This window comes from Alternaria novae-zelandiae (genome assembly GCF_023758075.1).
Source record: "Alternaria novae-zelandiae strain BMP 2774 chromosome Unknown scaffold_13, whole genome shotgun sequence".
Lineage (NCBI taxonomy): Eukaryota > Fungi > Ascomycota > Dothideomycetes > Pleosporales > Pleosporaceae > Alternaria > Alternaria novae-zelandiae.
This window is the reverse complement of record NW_026056973.1, coordinates 1,052,727-1,067,662: the sequence shown is the minus strand read 5'-3', so window position 1 is coordinate 1,067,662 and position 14,936 is coordinate 1,052,727. Positions and strand designations below refer to the sequence as shown.

At 53.4% G+C, this 14,936-nt stretch overlaps 4 protein-coding genes across 4 annotated transcripts; 2 read left to right on the top strand and 2 right to left on the bottom strand.

The window, feature by feature from the left end:
* Positions 1–48: 48 nt before the first annotated feature.
* Positions 49–2,437, top strand: J4E88_006852 (uncharacterized protein; the record flags this gene model as incomplete). The annotated part of the gene is made up of 4 exons (XM_049400474.1): positions 49–266; positions 322–643; positions 696–2,131; positions 2,209–2,437. 4 exons carry the CDS (start codon positions 49–51, stop codon positions 2,435–2,437), a joined length of 2,205 nt encoding a protein of 734 aa, XP_049254093.1.
* An 861-nt stretch (positions 2,438–3,298) lies between these two features.
* J4E88_006851 (uncharacterized protein) lies at positions 3,299–5,420 on the bottom strand (the record flags this gene model as incomplete). The annotated part of the gene is made up of 4 exons (XM_049400473.1): positions 3,299–3,795; positions 4,540–5,048; positions 5,095–5,291; positions 5,415–5,420. The coding sequence occupies 4 exons, from the start codon at positions 5,418–5,420 to the stop codon at positions 3,299–3,301; spliced, it is 1,209 nt and encodes a 402-aa protein (XP_049254092.1).
* A 1,818-nt stretch (positions 5,421–7,238) lies between these two features.
* Positions 7,239–8,909, top strand: J4E88_006850 (uncharacterized protein; the record flags this gene model as incomplete). Its single annotated transcript, XM_049400472.1, has 6 exons — positions 7,239–7,242; positions 7,293–7,327; positions 7,377–8,049; positions 8,099–8,440; positions 8,498–8,573; positions 8,639–8,909. The coding sequence occupies 6 exons, from the start codon at positions 7,239–7,241 to the stop codon at positions 8,907–8,909; spliced, it is 1,401 nt and encodes a 466-aa protein (XP_049254091.1).
* A 3,543-nt stretch (positions 8,910–12,452) lies between these two features.
* Positions 12,453–14,288, bottom strand: J4E88_006849 (uncharacterized protein; the record flags this gene model as incomplete). The annotated part of the gene is made up of 1 exon (XM_049400471.1): positions 12,453–14,288. One exon carries the CDS (start codon positions 14,286–14,288, stop codon positions 12,453–12,455), a length of 1,836 nt encoding a protein of 611 aa, XP_049254090.1.
* Between the last annotated feature and the right edge of the window lie 648 nt (positions 14,289–14,936).

Here is a 14,936-nt window from a genome sequence, read left to right as displayed (position 1 = left end):
GTCTGCACGTCGGAAACGGCACGCTCGTTCCATTTCGTCCTGCTCAATATGAAGTGGACTTCTTCTTTAACGCTTGGTGCTGCCGTCTTGGTCACCTTCTCCACAGCGCAGGATAACACGATCAACGACCGCCAGCCCACAGTGAGTGCACCGCATGAAAACCCGTGGAAGACCCTTTCCGAGGAGGAAGCTGCTAGTGTCAATGAACTTCTCCAAGAGCGAATGAGCTTGACTGGCAACCAAGGATCTAGCCGTGATAGTTACGTGTAAGTCGACCATTGCTAGACACCTCCCACTCGCCGGACACTAATGCGATATCAGAGTACAGCTCGCTCTTCTTCATCCCAACAAGACGGATACTCTTCCCTTCCTTGACAGCAATGCTACGGCTCCAAAGCGCTATGCGCGAGCTACTGTTCAAAGCGGTACCACCAACTCGACAGACAAGCACTGGCAAGAGTACATGGTGGGACCATTGCCAGCAACCAATGCGACTGCGGTCGAACCGTTGACTTTCCCGTTCCAAAACTCCCAACCAGGTCGAACACAAATGCATCCCATGTATTCACCCAGCGACGCGACGAGTTTCTTTACGAGGTTCGCGACAGAGACTGAGGATATCTCAATGCAATTGTTCAACACTGTGAGTGGAAGCCAGCCACAACATACAACAGCAAAGGCTTACATGCATGCAGACTTTTCTTACTGGTAGCATTGGTCTTAGATTTGGAAGCCCGTTCTGGGATGAAGAGGGCCGAACCATCTCCTGGGCAGGAGCATTTGCGGACCCTGGCACCAATCTCAGCAGTGTTACCGTCGAGCCACTCGGATTCGCTGTGAAATTTGACTTGACCGGACCAATCTCGGATACCTGGAAAGCTGTCGGTTGGTACTCGTATGGCAAATTTTATGCCAGCACAGAAGAGTTCCGTGCCGCAATTAACGCTCCCGACTATGAGACGCCACCACCAAACGTACTGGGAAACTGGACGTCTACCGACAGGCAGGGAACGCCCATGCCTTTGGACAACCTACCGCCGCCGGCTTCTGTCGCTGAGGGCGACCAGCGATTCAAGATCGATACGGAAGAGGGATATATATCCTGGATGGACTTCACCCTCTATCATGCCGTCTCTCAGGACCTTGGCCTGTCGTTGTTTGACATCAAATACAAAGGCAGACGCATCATTTACGAGTTGTCCTTGCAGGAGGCTCTGACATCATACTCCGGCTCCGACCCTTTCCAATCACAAGCGACCTTCTTCGATACCACGAGTGGTATGGGATCGACCTTGCAGCCTCTTGTCAGAGGCTATGACTGCCCTAGTCATGCTACATACCTACCTGCAACATGGACAGAAGGCGACACGGTCAAGACACAAGCCGACGCTATATGTTTGTTCGAATTTGACGCGGGCTACCCAATCCGTCGCCATTCCTTTTCACCATCCGCGCCACACACTAGCGTAGCAAAGAACATCCAGTTTGTCATGCGCACGGTAGCCACAGTGGGCAACTACGACTTCCTCATCGACTACAGCTTCTTCTACGATGGCGGTATCGAGGTTTCTTCACGCTTTTCTGGATACATTGCCGCTGCTTACTGGGAGGATCAGCCTGAGTACGGCTTCCATATACACGACTTCCTTTCGGGTAGCTCGCACGACCACACCCTCACTTTCAAGGTCGATCTTGACATCAACGGCAGGAAGAACAGTGTACAAAAACTACAGTTTGTGCCGACTTCGACAGCGTATCCTTGGAGCCAGGGTCGCGTATACAATACATTCAAGGCTGAGCGATCTTGGGTAGCCGACGAGAGCGAGTCCATGATCAATTGGGCCGAGAACGATAACGTGTTGTACGCCATTGTCAATAGGGACACACCGAACCCGTATGGCGAGTACCCAGGTTACAGAATCAAAAGATCTGCCGGCACCATCCACCTTACACAAACAAACTCGACAAACACTGGCAAGACAGGTGCCTTTGTGACTCACGACTTCTATGTCACACAGCAAAAGGACACTGAGCCAAGGGCTGCGGATGCCAATAACCAGTTCTCCAAGGACGATCCGCTTGTCAATTTTGAGACTTTCTTTGACGACGAGAGTCTGGATCAAGAAGATTTGTTCGTAAACCCACCTCCTTTCTCCATCTATTGTTGATACTGCGCCCCGTAATATATCAATTACTAACAGAACACAGAGTGCTTTGGTTCAACCTCGGCATGCACCATCTTCCGCACACCGGCGACTTGCCCAATACTATGTTCAGCTCTGCTCATTCGGCCATGAGGTTCGAACCGCTCAATTACCTTGTAGGCGATCCCTCTGTCTCGAGCAACCAGCAGGTCAGGATTGAATACGATGCAGAAGGTGCTGTCCTGAATGTGGATGAGTTCGGCAAAATGGCTGCCAACAAATCCTGCATTTGATTTACTTCTACATGGATGTCTACATACTGTTGATCGCGCAACATTCCGTCATTACTGTTCATGGTTCTCATTATTCAAAAGTTCTACTACAAGCTGATACCCGCTCTGAAGTGCTTCCGTCATGGTTCCAAGCTGTGATAAACGTGATGAAAGGTGGCTTTTTGTAATTATCTAGCTCTCGCCCTAACTCCCAATCAGATCATGACTGCTTCAAATATGAGGGGTACATCTTTCATCGGAACGCCTTCTCGTATACGTACATGCGAGAACAACTTGATGCGGGTAAAATGAAATGTGCCGCCCACAGGATCCAGGCCCTCGCCTTCCAACCCTTCGCCCTCAACAATGAGTCGGACTCGCTTATAAGTCCTGCTACGATCACATGTAGGTTTCATTCCGCGGACGATGCCTTATTGCATTTCCCAACGTGTCATCGCTGAGTACATCATAGACCGATACGTAATACATGTGCAGCACCCGAATTGGATAAGCGCAAAGTCCGTGCGGACGACGTGTCATGCGCATCCGTGGTGCCCGCAATCAGGTGTTTTCGATCGAAGCCGTGCACACTTCTTCAATAACGAGGCAGTTTTGTAAACTTTGTGATTGTCGCTACTAGCATTACAAAGCGATGTTCGTCTCAATTAGATTTCGTGAAGCTTTACAACAACTAGTATGCCCTGTCTGTGCTTGACAAGACGACTACATTCACTTTGGAGCCTTTCTCATCGCACACCTCTTGTTCCAAATATTAATCTTCAACAGTCCGTCTGCTTGGAAGGTCGGACTTCCGGATATCTGTGCATAAAACCACGGTACAGTGCAATGCGCCCTGTACTTTCTATCTGCCCATTGCAATCTTCAGGACACACTCAGCGGCTTGACGTACTGTTTCCAGATGTCTAAGAACGCCATCCTGTCCTTCCTGCTCTGGAACTTGATCTCTAACGCCGAATACCCAAACCGATTCAGATTAGCAGCCCTCGAGAAACCACCACCACCTCCCGATATATCTTTCAAAGGAATCGGCGAGCCGCTCAACGACCCTGAAGTAACGCTGTCTGATCGAGAAAACCGTAGCATTTCCATAGAGTCGTTGCGTTTCTTGCGAGACGGATTCGCTGCTTCGGAATCCGTCTGTGTGGATGACTTGCGGCGTTTGAAAAGCTTATCAGTCGCCCAACGCGGTGCGTCTTTTGAGAAGAGAAGCGTAAGCTTGTCACTGTCTTTCTTATAGACCGACTCCGTGAGCCATTCGAATGCGTAGTGCGGCTCCTCGACCCAGTGCCCGTCCTCTTCCAATGCGCTCGTGTAAAACAGCAGGATCAAGACCTCAGACGTAACGAGCCCACCATCCGCTAGATGCGTCTCGGTACGCCGCCACAGCCGCAAATTTCTTCCACGACATTCAGTCGGATTGTGATCCGAGGATATGCTCAATATGGGTCGATCAAATTCGAGATTAGCAGAGTCGGCACCGTTGTTGGTGTACAACAAGGTCTGGAATCTGTTTGCTGATTCGTGGCCAATGAACGTGTACTTAATGTCAACATACTGCTTGTTGAGTTTCCCGAACGAGCTGCGCGGAAAATCGACAGATACTGCACCGTCAACATACGTGGTAGTCAAGGGTATCGCTGGCCCGGTAGCAGGAAAGTGCTGTTCAGTCCATGTTCGAAGCTTCCCGTCTTGGCTAGAGTGATAGACTGTTCGCAGCGAGATGCCAGTATCTTCTCGATATCGCCACCGAACCTCGCACTCGTGATTTTCGGATCCGTACTTCAGAGACTTTCGTTCGACCTGAACGTTGCGACATATTCGCTTCCAGTCGAGTGCAGCGTCTCCTAATGCCATGGTTGCCAGGGATGTGCGCGAGAGACTGCGCCGCAAAGTGGGAGATAAGGGCTTCTCTGAGGCAGTACCCGTTGACGACGGTGATGCGGGCGAAGAGCTTTCGCTACAGGCAACTGTGGAACTAAAAGGTATCCTATTAGGCTCAAGCGATGTCGGTCTAGGCGACTGCGACCAATCGACTGATCCAAAGTAATCTGGAGACGATGGCTGTAGACTCAAGGTCGGGCGGTTGCTGCCCGTGGAGTCACTCAAGCTGTCTTGGCCAAACATGGTGAAGTTCCCGGAGTGATCTGTCTCGAGGGTATAGGTTCGCAATGGAGCTGGTGGCATGTTGCGGACCTGCTGCTTCATCGCGTCGCTTGGGACCAAGTGTGAGCGTTTCTCCGCCGTAGCTCGCTTTGCGCGATTCTCCTCGATGAAAATCGCGTCATCGACCTGCCGTCTCAGATGATATAGTACAGCAGCTGTCTGAACATCACCAGTAGAAAACGTAGCAGGTGTGTCTCCCAGAGAAAGAGGCCGCGATAGTCCCGCTTCTTGAGCAACACGTTCGTCCTCACTTTGCAGCCATCGATCAAAGATTTTCCATTCGCTGAACAACGGGTGTTCGTCGGAAGACGCGAGTGCCAGTGGTGCGCGGTTGCTTGGAACACTAAGAGTGTTTGTGGAGTAAGCGCGGCCGCCTAGATTTACTGTACGAGACGGCGCAGCGTCGAGAAGACGCTGAGTCTGCTTGGTTGCCTCGAGATGTAGCCGCCTAACGACGGTCAGCGACTGTTGTTTCGAGTACGAAAGAGGCTTACAATTGCAGAAAGGAAATGCACATGTTCAGCGCTTGGTAATGGCCGCTGATCTGTTTCCTCAGCCCATCGATCTCCTTTTCCATCCCGATGTATCTGATCGTGAAGATGAACTTCTTGACGGTCATCTTCTTATCGACGAGATGTTCAGCGTATGGCTCCAGGGTCTTTTCACACTTCTTCAGCGTGTCTTCGAAATCCTGGACAGGGAATGCTGCGCGTTGTTATCTCGCGTCAGTGCATGCCGCAAATGTAGTACACAGATGAACGCTCACGTAGCGGCTGGCCATATTGTTTCATTAGCTCGCCCAGCTCTTTGAGACAGCCATGGAATGTGGTGAATTCCTTAACAAGCCCACTGACTTGCGCTTCCGAATTTTCGTTGGCATCTAGTGGCAATGATGAGCGAGGTGGTCCCTGATGACTGCCACCAGAGGGGGGTAGCTGGCGCCATACCTTTGAACGCAAGATATACACGGGTCGAAATCTCCAACAATTTCAGAACATCGGACGGACTGCACCCAACCTTGGAAAGGACATATTCGTAGGGTTGCGCCGCGCTCAAGCGCAACAGAGTTTGTGTAAAGACTGCTCATACGTTATAGAACTGTTGGTGCACAGTAGGGACAATCATCGTCCAAGCATCAGGCTTCCATGAAAAGGACAAGCAGGTGTAGTAAGAACCACCTGAGCTTACGGCGTCCGATAGAGCTAGCCTAAGGTAGACCGCTCCGGCATCTGGGGGGTGGCTCACGGCGCTGCTGACATCCTGCTACCGCTCAGGCACGCAAACTCGTCGAAGCCTTCTACTGTCGGCAGCAATCAGGGCAGCCCAGGGCAGCCATGAGCTTATCCAAAGGTGGCGGACAGCTCGTGTTTGTGCATGTGGCGGTATTAGAATGGTACGCCTAATTCGGCATAGTAGCTTTTGGCGTTCAATGAGGTTGCGAAGATTAACACGTGGGGGAGCGAACGGCCATGGTCGACTACCAGACGGGCCAGCCAACTCCAGGGCTCGATTCAGCCACGCGTGGCTTTCCCTTGGAATCTCGGAACATGTTTTGATGCAGCCTGCACGAACTCACAAGGAACCGGATTTCATAAAGCAAGATGCTGTTGCCCACTCATCGCAGCGTTCGCAGCTGAACGACCTCGGAAGCATCGCAAACGGGAGGAGCCGGAGAATGCACCATGATTTAGACATCAGCAGCAACCACACATTCCAAAGGACTCCAGTGATGAAGGCCTGGACGCTTGGATCGCGGCAATGAACGCCACCAAGCCTGACTTCGGCGAACCAAACGAGATTGGATGCGCTGATTGAGAACGCACGAATAGCGCCAGTTCGCATGCGTCCTCTTCTGTTGACCGGTTTGCCTTGTGGTATCGGGCTATGCACGCTGTCTGAAATCTGCCTTCGGTAGTCCGTGTCATGGTGGAGGCTGAAGCTTTGCGCATTCACAATATGAAAGATGCTGCCCCAAGGCGGTTCTGCACGACAGACCCCGTTACATACTGACTATTGCCGAAACCCTCGCACGTAGGTACAACTACCATACTGTTACAGTTCTGTCACCCCTATCGCTACAATGGGCCTCCGTAAATGGATCATGCGTCCAATGAGAGGCCATCAAGTTGGGGTGCCGGACATAACAACAGGCGGGAGCGGTATACCGGTAGGTTTCCCTCTGCCACTCGTAGTAGTCCTAGGATCGATCTTCTCTCGCTAATCCGATGGACAGGAGATAAGGCGTCGACGGTGGACTCTCGCGACGATTGATTCAGCGCCCTTCCAAGTCTGGGTAGTAGTAGTAGCTGGGATCGGCTTCCTAACAGATTCGTTCGGCCTTTTTGCTTTGAATGTCGTTACCCCCATGCTCGGTTATGTCTACTGGCCTAATCGCAACGAAGGCGGTATACCCTCGGTGCCGTCCTCTGTCAAGACAGCCATGATGTGTTCCACACTAGCGGGTACAATGGTCGGCCAGATAGGATTCGGCTTCGCGGCAGACATATTGGGCCGACGAAAAATGTATGGTCTTGAGCTGGTAATCGTCATCGTTGGCACAATGCTGCTGCTCATGAGTTCGAACGGGGAGAAGAACAGCATGGCAATTGGAGGATGGCTGATCACCTGGCGAGCGATCATGGGTAAGAAGCGAATTGATGTACGAATGCATCGTAAGACTGACGATAACTAGGGATCGGTATCGGGGCGGACTACCCTTTGAGTGCTGTAGGTATTGTTTCCAACGTGACCGTGCTGATGCTAATCGTGGGTTCAGGTCATTACTGCCGAGTTCGCACCTCGCAAACATCGTGCGCGAATGTTGAGCTGGGTTTTCTTCGCCCAACCTGTTGGACAGCTGCTCGCCAATGTTCTATCACTTGCTGCAGTGGAGTCGTACAAGCCATGGATCAAGGAGGCCACGCAGTCTTGTCAGCCTGCCGACTTGGAGTGCTTCCGAGCTATCGATCGACTTTGGAGGCTCGTAGTTGGGATCGGCATTGTGCCGGCTCTCATCGCTCTGCTGTTTCGATTCACGATACCAGAGAGTCCGAGGTATACGCTGGACATCTTGCAAAACACAAAAAGCACCCTCGAAGATACGGCGAACTACTTTGGTGCGCCCGGAACAGACCCCGAACATGGCGAGAGGGAACTGCTAGATCTGGCTGCAACACAGGAAGTTTCGAGGCCTGTATCGAGGCAATCGACCAACGCTTCGGTGATTGCACCCGACGAGGAGATTGAGAGCGACAGTGACTCCGGACACCGACTCAGTGACGTACATCTTCGTCCCGCCGCAGCGCCTCGCGGCCGGCTTCCTCCAGGCGACCCGGATTTTGTTCCTCCACTTGCCTCGTGGGCCGACGCAAAACAATTCTTTATAGCGGAGAAAAACTGGCAGTACCTTCTAGGAACGTCGTTGGCCTGGCTGTTTCTCGATTTCGCGTGTAGGTACACTGCCAGACCACTGCGGTAAAACCACTAACTTTGAGACAGTCTATGGGTTGGGCCTCTCTTCACCAGAAATTGTCAGCCACATCTGGCAGGGAAACAACAACAGCAGATCTTCCGTCTACCAGACGTTGAGTGATAATAGCAAACACACCCTGGTGATGGTTTCCATAGGGACAGTTGTCGGCGGCCTGCTAATGATCAAGATTGTCAAGCATGCTTCGCCAAAAGTGATTCAGTTCTGGGGGTTCTTGGTTCTATTCGTTCTCTTCATCGTAACCGGAAGTGCTTGGACCAACCTACTCGACAGCAGTCGCTCGGGACTCATTGTGCTTTACGTGCTCAGCCACATCGCCTTCAACCTGGGACCGAATGTGACGACTTTTAGTAAGTGATATCCGTGTGCGACCTGTTGTGAAACATCTACTAATTTCGTGCATCAAGTTATCCCTGCCGAGATATTCCCTACGAGGTACCGGTGCACCTGCCACGGCATAGCTGCGGCTAGTGGCAAACTCGGGTGAGGACAAACCGCGGAAGAACTGCATATGAGACATTTACTGACTTCGAAAACTCGCACCATAGGTCTTGGGTGGTGCAAGTCTTTCTGGCATATGCATTCCAATCCGACAAATCCGAACCCACAAGCGATTTTGAATGGGAACGCAAGAATTTCGGACATATCCTGCAAGTAATGAGCGCTTTCATGCTAGCAGGTGCCGTAACAACATATTTCTTGGTCCCGGAAACAAGAGACCACGATAACAAGAGTCGGACACTGGAGGTTTTGGCGTGTGGCAAGAAGGTTATCGATGAGCTGAACCGCCAGCGGAAGAAGGAAGATGAAGACGACTGAGATGGATTGTACCAGAATGAACTTGATGAAGTTAGGGAAGATACGGTAGTCGGTTGCAGATGATGAAGCAATGGACAAGCGTAGTAGCGTAGTCGGCTGAATGTTGATGATGCGGTACCCAGCCACCCGGCCCCACATCCCTCCAGGGCTCGTCAATGACGCAGGAGGCACGTTTGGCGCTAATTTCGTCCGGAGCTACGCAGCTTCTTCTGACCCTCACGTGCTGCTATCTTGAGTACCCACCATTGCGAAGCCTGGGCCCCGAAGACGATGGTGTGCTTCCTTCCATCAGATTCCATCGGAGGATGCTAGGAAAATGACACGGACATGTCTCCTTCTCTCAGTCAGGACGTTACGGGACCGTCCGGGAGGGGGATATAAGAGAAGAGGCTTGATGGGCAATGTCCGAGATGTTGCATAATGAATGATAGTAGAACAAAAAGATGACTTGGGGGAACCGATAGCTGCCTGCCCCTGTCGTACAGCTCTTCGAAGCGCCTTCGCGTCTATTGCCAAAGCAAGGTGATTTTCTTCCACCATGGCCCTTTCATATTCATTGTTCGCGCCGGCACCTCCTCAGCAAGCACCTGATCCATACCCGTCTTCAGATCTACCTCTGCTGGATCATAAGCCCAACTATCGCTCCAGGCCCAAATCCGATGCCCCCCATAGAACAGGAAGAACATGGGAATACCCACGTACGCAGTAAAGAAAGAGCTAACGTCCCACTTCTCAGGCCAGAAGACATCGAACCCGTTGACCAAACAGAGAATTGTAAAGCTGATGATGACGCACCAAGCACCCCACTTGTTCACCGGTGAGCGATATGGAAGATCCGTGATGTTTTGCGTTTCGCAGGCTTTCCGGAAGCGCAGAAAGATGATGCCGCAGCAGATCCAGGAGATGAATCCAGACGTGTTTGTTAAATTCACGAACCAGTTAAAGACGACCGCACTCTCGCTGCCTACGTTTAGGTATGCCAGAACGCAGAACAACGAAGAGGCAGTAACAGCCCAATACGGTACACCGGACTTGGTGCATGCTTTGAAGACGGAAGGTGCGTTGCCAGACAGGGCGAGCGCGTATAGCGAGCGCGAGGACAAAAATAGGAAGGAGTTTCCGGACGACCATGCACTGATGATGATACCTGCGTTGATGATGCTGTCCAGCACGGGGATGCCAGCGTTCTTAATTCCCGCAACAAAGGGCGACGAGCCAGCTCCAGAACCACCAGACGTAATGATGGGGTCGTCGGAGGGGCAAATGATTCCGATAGCCAGTACGCTGCCAACATAGAAGAAGAGTAGGCGGTATATGTATCTGCGTGCCGCAGTAGGCAAGTTGCGACGCGGTGACTGCATCTCGCCACCTGTTGCAACGAGAAGCTCGGGAGCAAACGTGAAGGGGAACTAGACATGAGGGTCAGACAAGTAGATATAAGGCTTCGCCGGAAGCATGCTTACAGCAGAGAGTACCATAGTGGATAAGAGGGCCACAAATCGCCCAGCATTTCCTTCTTCTAGATACGTATTCGCCGCGCCAGGGTTCTTCCAGTACCGGAAGCCGAGTCGGTCATGCTGTGGACCGCCGCCTTTAAGATAAATGTATAAAGTCAGTGGTTGTATCATACGCAGTTTGTGCAGGGGTATTACTAACCCCAAAACAAAACAAATGACAGAATCAGGAGCCCTAAAATCATGATAACCTTTGTTCCGGCAAACCAGAACTCTGTCTCGCCGTAGAACCTGACTGGAAAGCAGTTCAGTCCAACGATGACAATGATCATGACTGTGATCCACACTGCGATGTTCACGGGCGGGTTCCAATACTCAATGACCAACCCGGCTGCCGTGATTTCGTAAGGCACAAGGATACCGAGCGAGTAGAAGTATAGCCAACCCAGGCCGAACCCCATAGAGCGCGACACATAGCGGTAACCGAAAAGGTTCTGAAGGTACAAGGTCAGTCGTGTGTCACATGCCTTGGGTACGGCCACAAGTTACCATGGAAGACCCCGGGGTCGGCAGATAGGCCGCGACTTCAATGATACCCGCAACGGTACAAAAGATCAAGAACGACATGGCGATGTACGTGGACAGGATGAAGGCCGGGCCGCCACGAGCGAGGGTTTGGCCTGAGCCGACAAAGAGCCCAGTACCTATTGTGCCACCCAACGCAATCATTTGAGCATGTCTACGTTCCGTCAGTCTTTGAGGATATAGGGTATCAAGAGGGGTCTACTGACCGTGACTTCAGACCACGCTGGGTAGTCTCATAACGCTCGTCGAATATCTCTCCCGCAATAATCTCTGGATCGACCGCGGAGCTTTTCCTGCGACTCGCCGTATGCGACTTGCGAACATGGCCAATGCCATAGTCCACGCTCTGTTCTCCGATAGCCGAGTCTTCTGCCTTCTTCTCGGACATGACTGCTTTTGGGACTCTGACGGTAAACAATCAGTCAAGAAGTAGAAAAGGGAGTTGAATTGTAGATAAGAGTCTTGCATGCAGTCGGATCAAGTAAACCCGGTCAGCATGCTAGCCGTGTAACCAAGGAATGCTTGTCCAGCTGCGATACGTAGTCCCACGCGGATTCACCAAGCCGGACATGATAACCCCAGATGAACGCTGATATGGCTTTCTCCATACGCTCACGTCAAGCCGCGGACGATGGTCCGGTGGAACGAGTCGAGACTGGCAAGGATACGAACCAGGGCTGAAGATAGGCGCCGATAAGGACAACGGCAAGAGAGTACAAGAGCTGATAAGCTTCTTCAGTGTTCATAGACGAGCTAGGCTACTTGTAGAGATGTTCGATTCCATCTGCACATCCATGGGTGCAGCATGGAACTGCGCAGCTGCGTAGAAGTGCTTGTGTGCAGGTGGTCTCGGAAGGCACGACAAACACGCTCGCACATAGAACATGCCCAGGTGTGCTTGGCGAGCCTTACATCTTGGTATCGAATCAGGAATTGGAGTACGAGATATAGGCCTACAAGAAGTAGTGATGCACCAGGGATGCCCACTAACACGGCGTGTTGTTATCGCAATCGTCCGAACAGCGCCGTCCAAGCCTGTTTCGGCTAGCAATCCATCTAGCTGAGAGAGGCAGCTACGGTTGTCATCATTCCGCCATACATGTTCCAAGCGTAGGCAACACGCTTAAGTTTCGGAATATGAGTGATGTAGAGCAGCTGTCGTAAACGCGACCAGCAAGATTAGCGCACTTTCCGCCAAGGGCTTTTCGCATGTGGAGTAGACGGGCCAAGGTACGATGGCTATTGAGCACCATGCCAAGAAGGTGTTACTGCATGGATATGGGAGTTGCTACAAGATTTCTACCTAGCTACATCTCGAGTCCACGGGTGGTGTTCTAGGTGTCGGGATAGACAGGCGTGTCGGAGACTCTGTGACCGATGCAACCCGAGTGTCTTTGGTGTATTCCTGCAAGAGTATGACTTGTTTCACGACACAACTTGATGGTTTGTGACTACAATAAACATCTCACGTTACTGTCTGGCATCAACTGACAACCTCCTGGCCTCACCATGTCAATTCCTTCTGCGGTCTCTTGACCATGTCTGGAGGTACACAACCCCACGAGCATACGCTAACTCTCAGTGGAAGAAAGTCACCTGAGCCCCGACTCCAGAATTCAACCCACTCGGCGCGTGCCACAACGTAATGCTTGCGACAGGCATGGCACTCGCGGAAGAGACCGTATCCGTCGGCAGCGTTCGCTTCTGCTCGCGAGAGAATGGCTTCCACCATGGGGAGAGCACACGGGCTGAGGTAGTCGCGTATTTTGTGGGGCTCCAAAGAGTGAAGTGCCATATGCAGGGTCGTTGTGAAGAGGGAGGAAACTTTGCTTGTGCACGGAGGGACGAACCACGGTGAGGAAGGTAGGCCGTATGTACCCTGATTCGTCTCGATGATGACCGGGTAGTGTTCCTGGTCGGAAGTAGGGAGCTTTGGAGAGCCCTTGAGAAGCTTGCCATCCTGCCCATAGTAAGAAACCAGAGTCCGAGCAATGTACCGTGGCGCGTGGGCAACGGCATCGCCCTCTACTAAAGCCTCTAGGCGCAACGAAGGGTGGTGCGGATAGAAGCCAACATCTTCAGCGGCGCACTCTCGGGCGTCGTCTGCACCGCCAAAAGAGTTGGCCCAGGACTCGAAATAGCGGATGCGCCAGACAGCCTGGTCGCGATCTTGGCACGTTCCCAGCGTTGGATAGAGATGAGCGAGCTGCTTATTTGCGTCTTCTCGTACGTCATCGAGGTGGCGAAGGGGCCCTTGGTGTTGCTTCTGGTAGTCGGTGAGGGAGAAGCGGCGGAAGGACATTGGCTGGAGCAGATCGGTACCCATGAGAGTGAGGCGGGTCATGTTTCCATGTGGGGCAAGAAGAGTGACGATGTCGAAGGGGAGGTAGTGAAGCTTGTTGAGGGATACATCGAGGGCCTCGAGCTTGCGCAGGCGGCTGATTTGCTGGGGAAGCTCGTCGATGTCGTTCTGGCGCAGATAGAGGCCAGTGAGATCGTCGAGGTGGAACAAAGCGGGCACGAGGCGACGGAGCTTGTTCTTGCCGAGGTTGACGTGGAGCCTGGGGAGCAGAGAGCGGTACTGGCCCGCCGTGGGGAGCTCGTTGTCGTAGACGGGAGGGTGGCTGATGACGGAATTGAGCTCGCCAATGCGTGTGATGTCGCGGTCGGCGAGGTCGAGGCCAACGAGGTCGTACGACTCGCGGTCCGCGGCAAGGCCGTCGTCGATGTGCCGGTTGAAGACGGCCGCTGGAGCGGCGTGTCTCGCCACGTCGACGTCGACGTCCATGGCCTCATCGTCGGCAGCTCGCGCGTGGAGCGAGCGGGGGAGCGAGACGGCGGCGCGGAGAGAGGCTGGCGGCATGTACGGGGGCAGGGGCAGGTCATCGCAGCTGCTGGTCGCGTCGCTGAGCATGTAGATGCCCGAGTCCAAGTTGCGCGCGAACTTGGTCTTCTTGACTTGGGGGCTGGCGTGGGCAGACGCGTGCGTGTCCCACCACGCGCCCTTGCGCTTGTTCTTGTGTATGCGCGGGGACTCGTAGTTGGCCACGTCGACCGACTCGCACGAGTCGTCGCTGGAGAAGACGGGCGGAGGGGAGCTCGACTTGGTGGTGAAGGCCGTGGGGTGCCGCTCAAAGAAGGGGCTGGGCGCGAGGTCGTCGGTGCCCGCGCACGGCGGCGAAGAGGGCGGCGGCGAAGAGGGCAGCGCCTCGTCAAAGTCCATGGCGAGCTGGTAGTCGGCGTCGGCGTCGTCGTCGTTGCGCAGGAGAGATGCCGCTGCTGTGGGAGGAGGCTGCGCCGACGCGTGCCACGGCCTCGGCAGCCACGAACCCCCCGTCATAGCTTCGTCCAGGGTGGCCGATACCACCCCATCACGTGACTATCCCAGATGAGCGATAGGTCCCCACCAGACCTCGGGAATCTGGAGAAGAGCTGCGTGCGTGACTGGGGCACACGAAGCCGAGCGGACAAGCATATCAAGACGCAAAGGCCTGGGTGAATATTCAACGGACCCAGAATTGATGTTGACATTTGGTTTAGTCTTCAATGTTCTCCTAGCATGAGGTGAGGTTGCGGCGACGGTGCACTGTAAACCACGCTGTCGGCACACGTCGGCCCGTCTGGGGCAGGTCATGGCACGATGGCCCTACCGCGTCGCACACAATCGATGACGCGACGGCAGACAGGACAGGAGGCGCAGCGATGCCAGGATGTGCACGCGAGGCTTGTCATGACTGGGCGCTGTCTGGGCGGATGCAGTCGCCGAGCCGCGCTCGAACAGCGTGCTCAGGCAGTGCCAGCTGTGGTAGACAGGCGTCGCGACAGACACAGACCTGGACCCAGCTACGGGAGCAGGCTGAGGTAAGCCGGGCCGCTGGGCAGGCACGCAGCGTGTTGGCACTTTCCAAGCTTGGCGCCCCATGTGGATCATGGCGACGGCCCTGGAGGGCTGGCGCGGGTCCAAGACGTCGGACAAGACGTCGTCTGC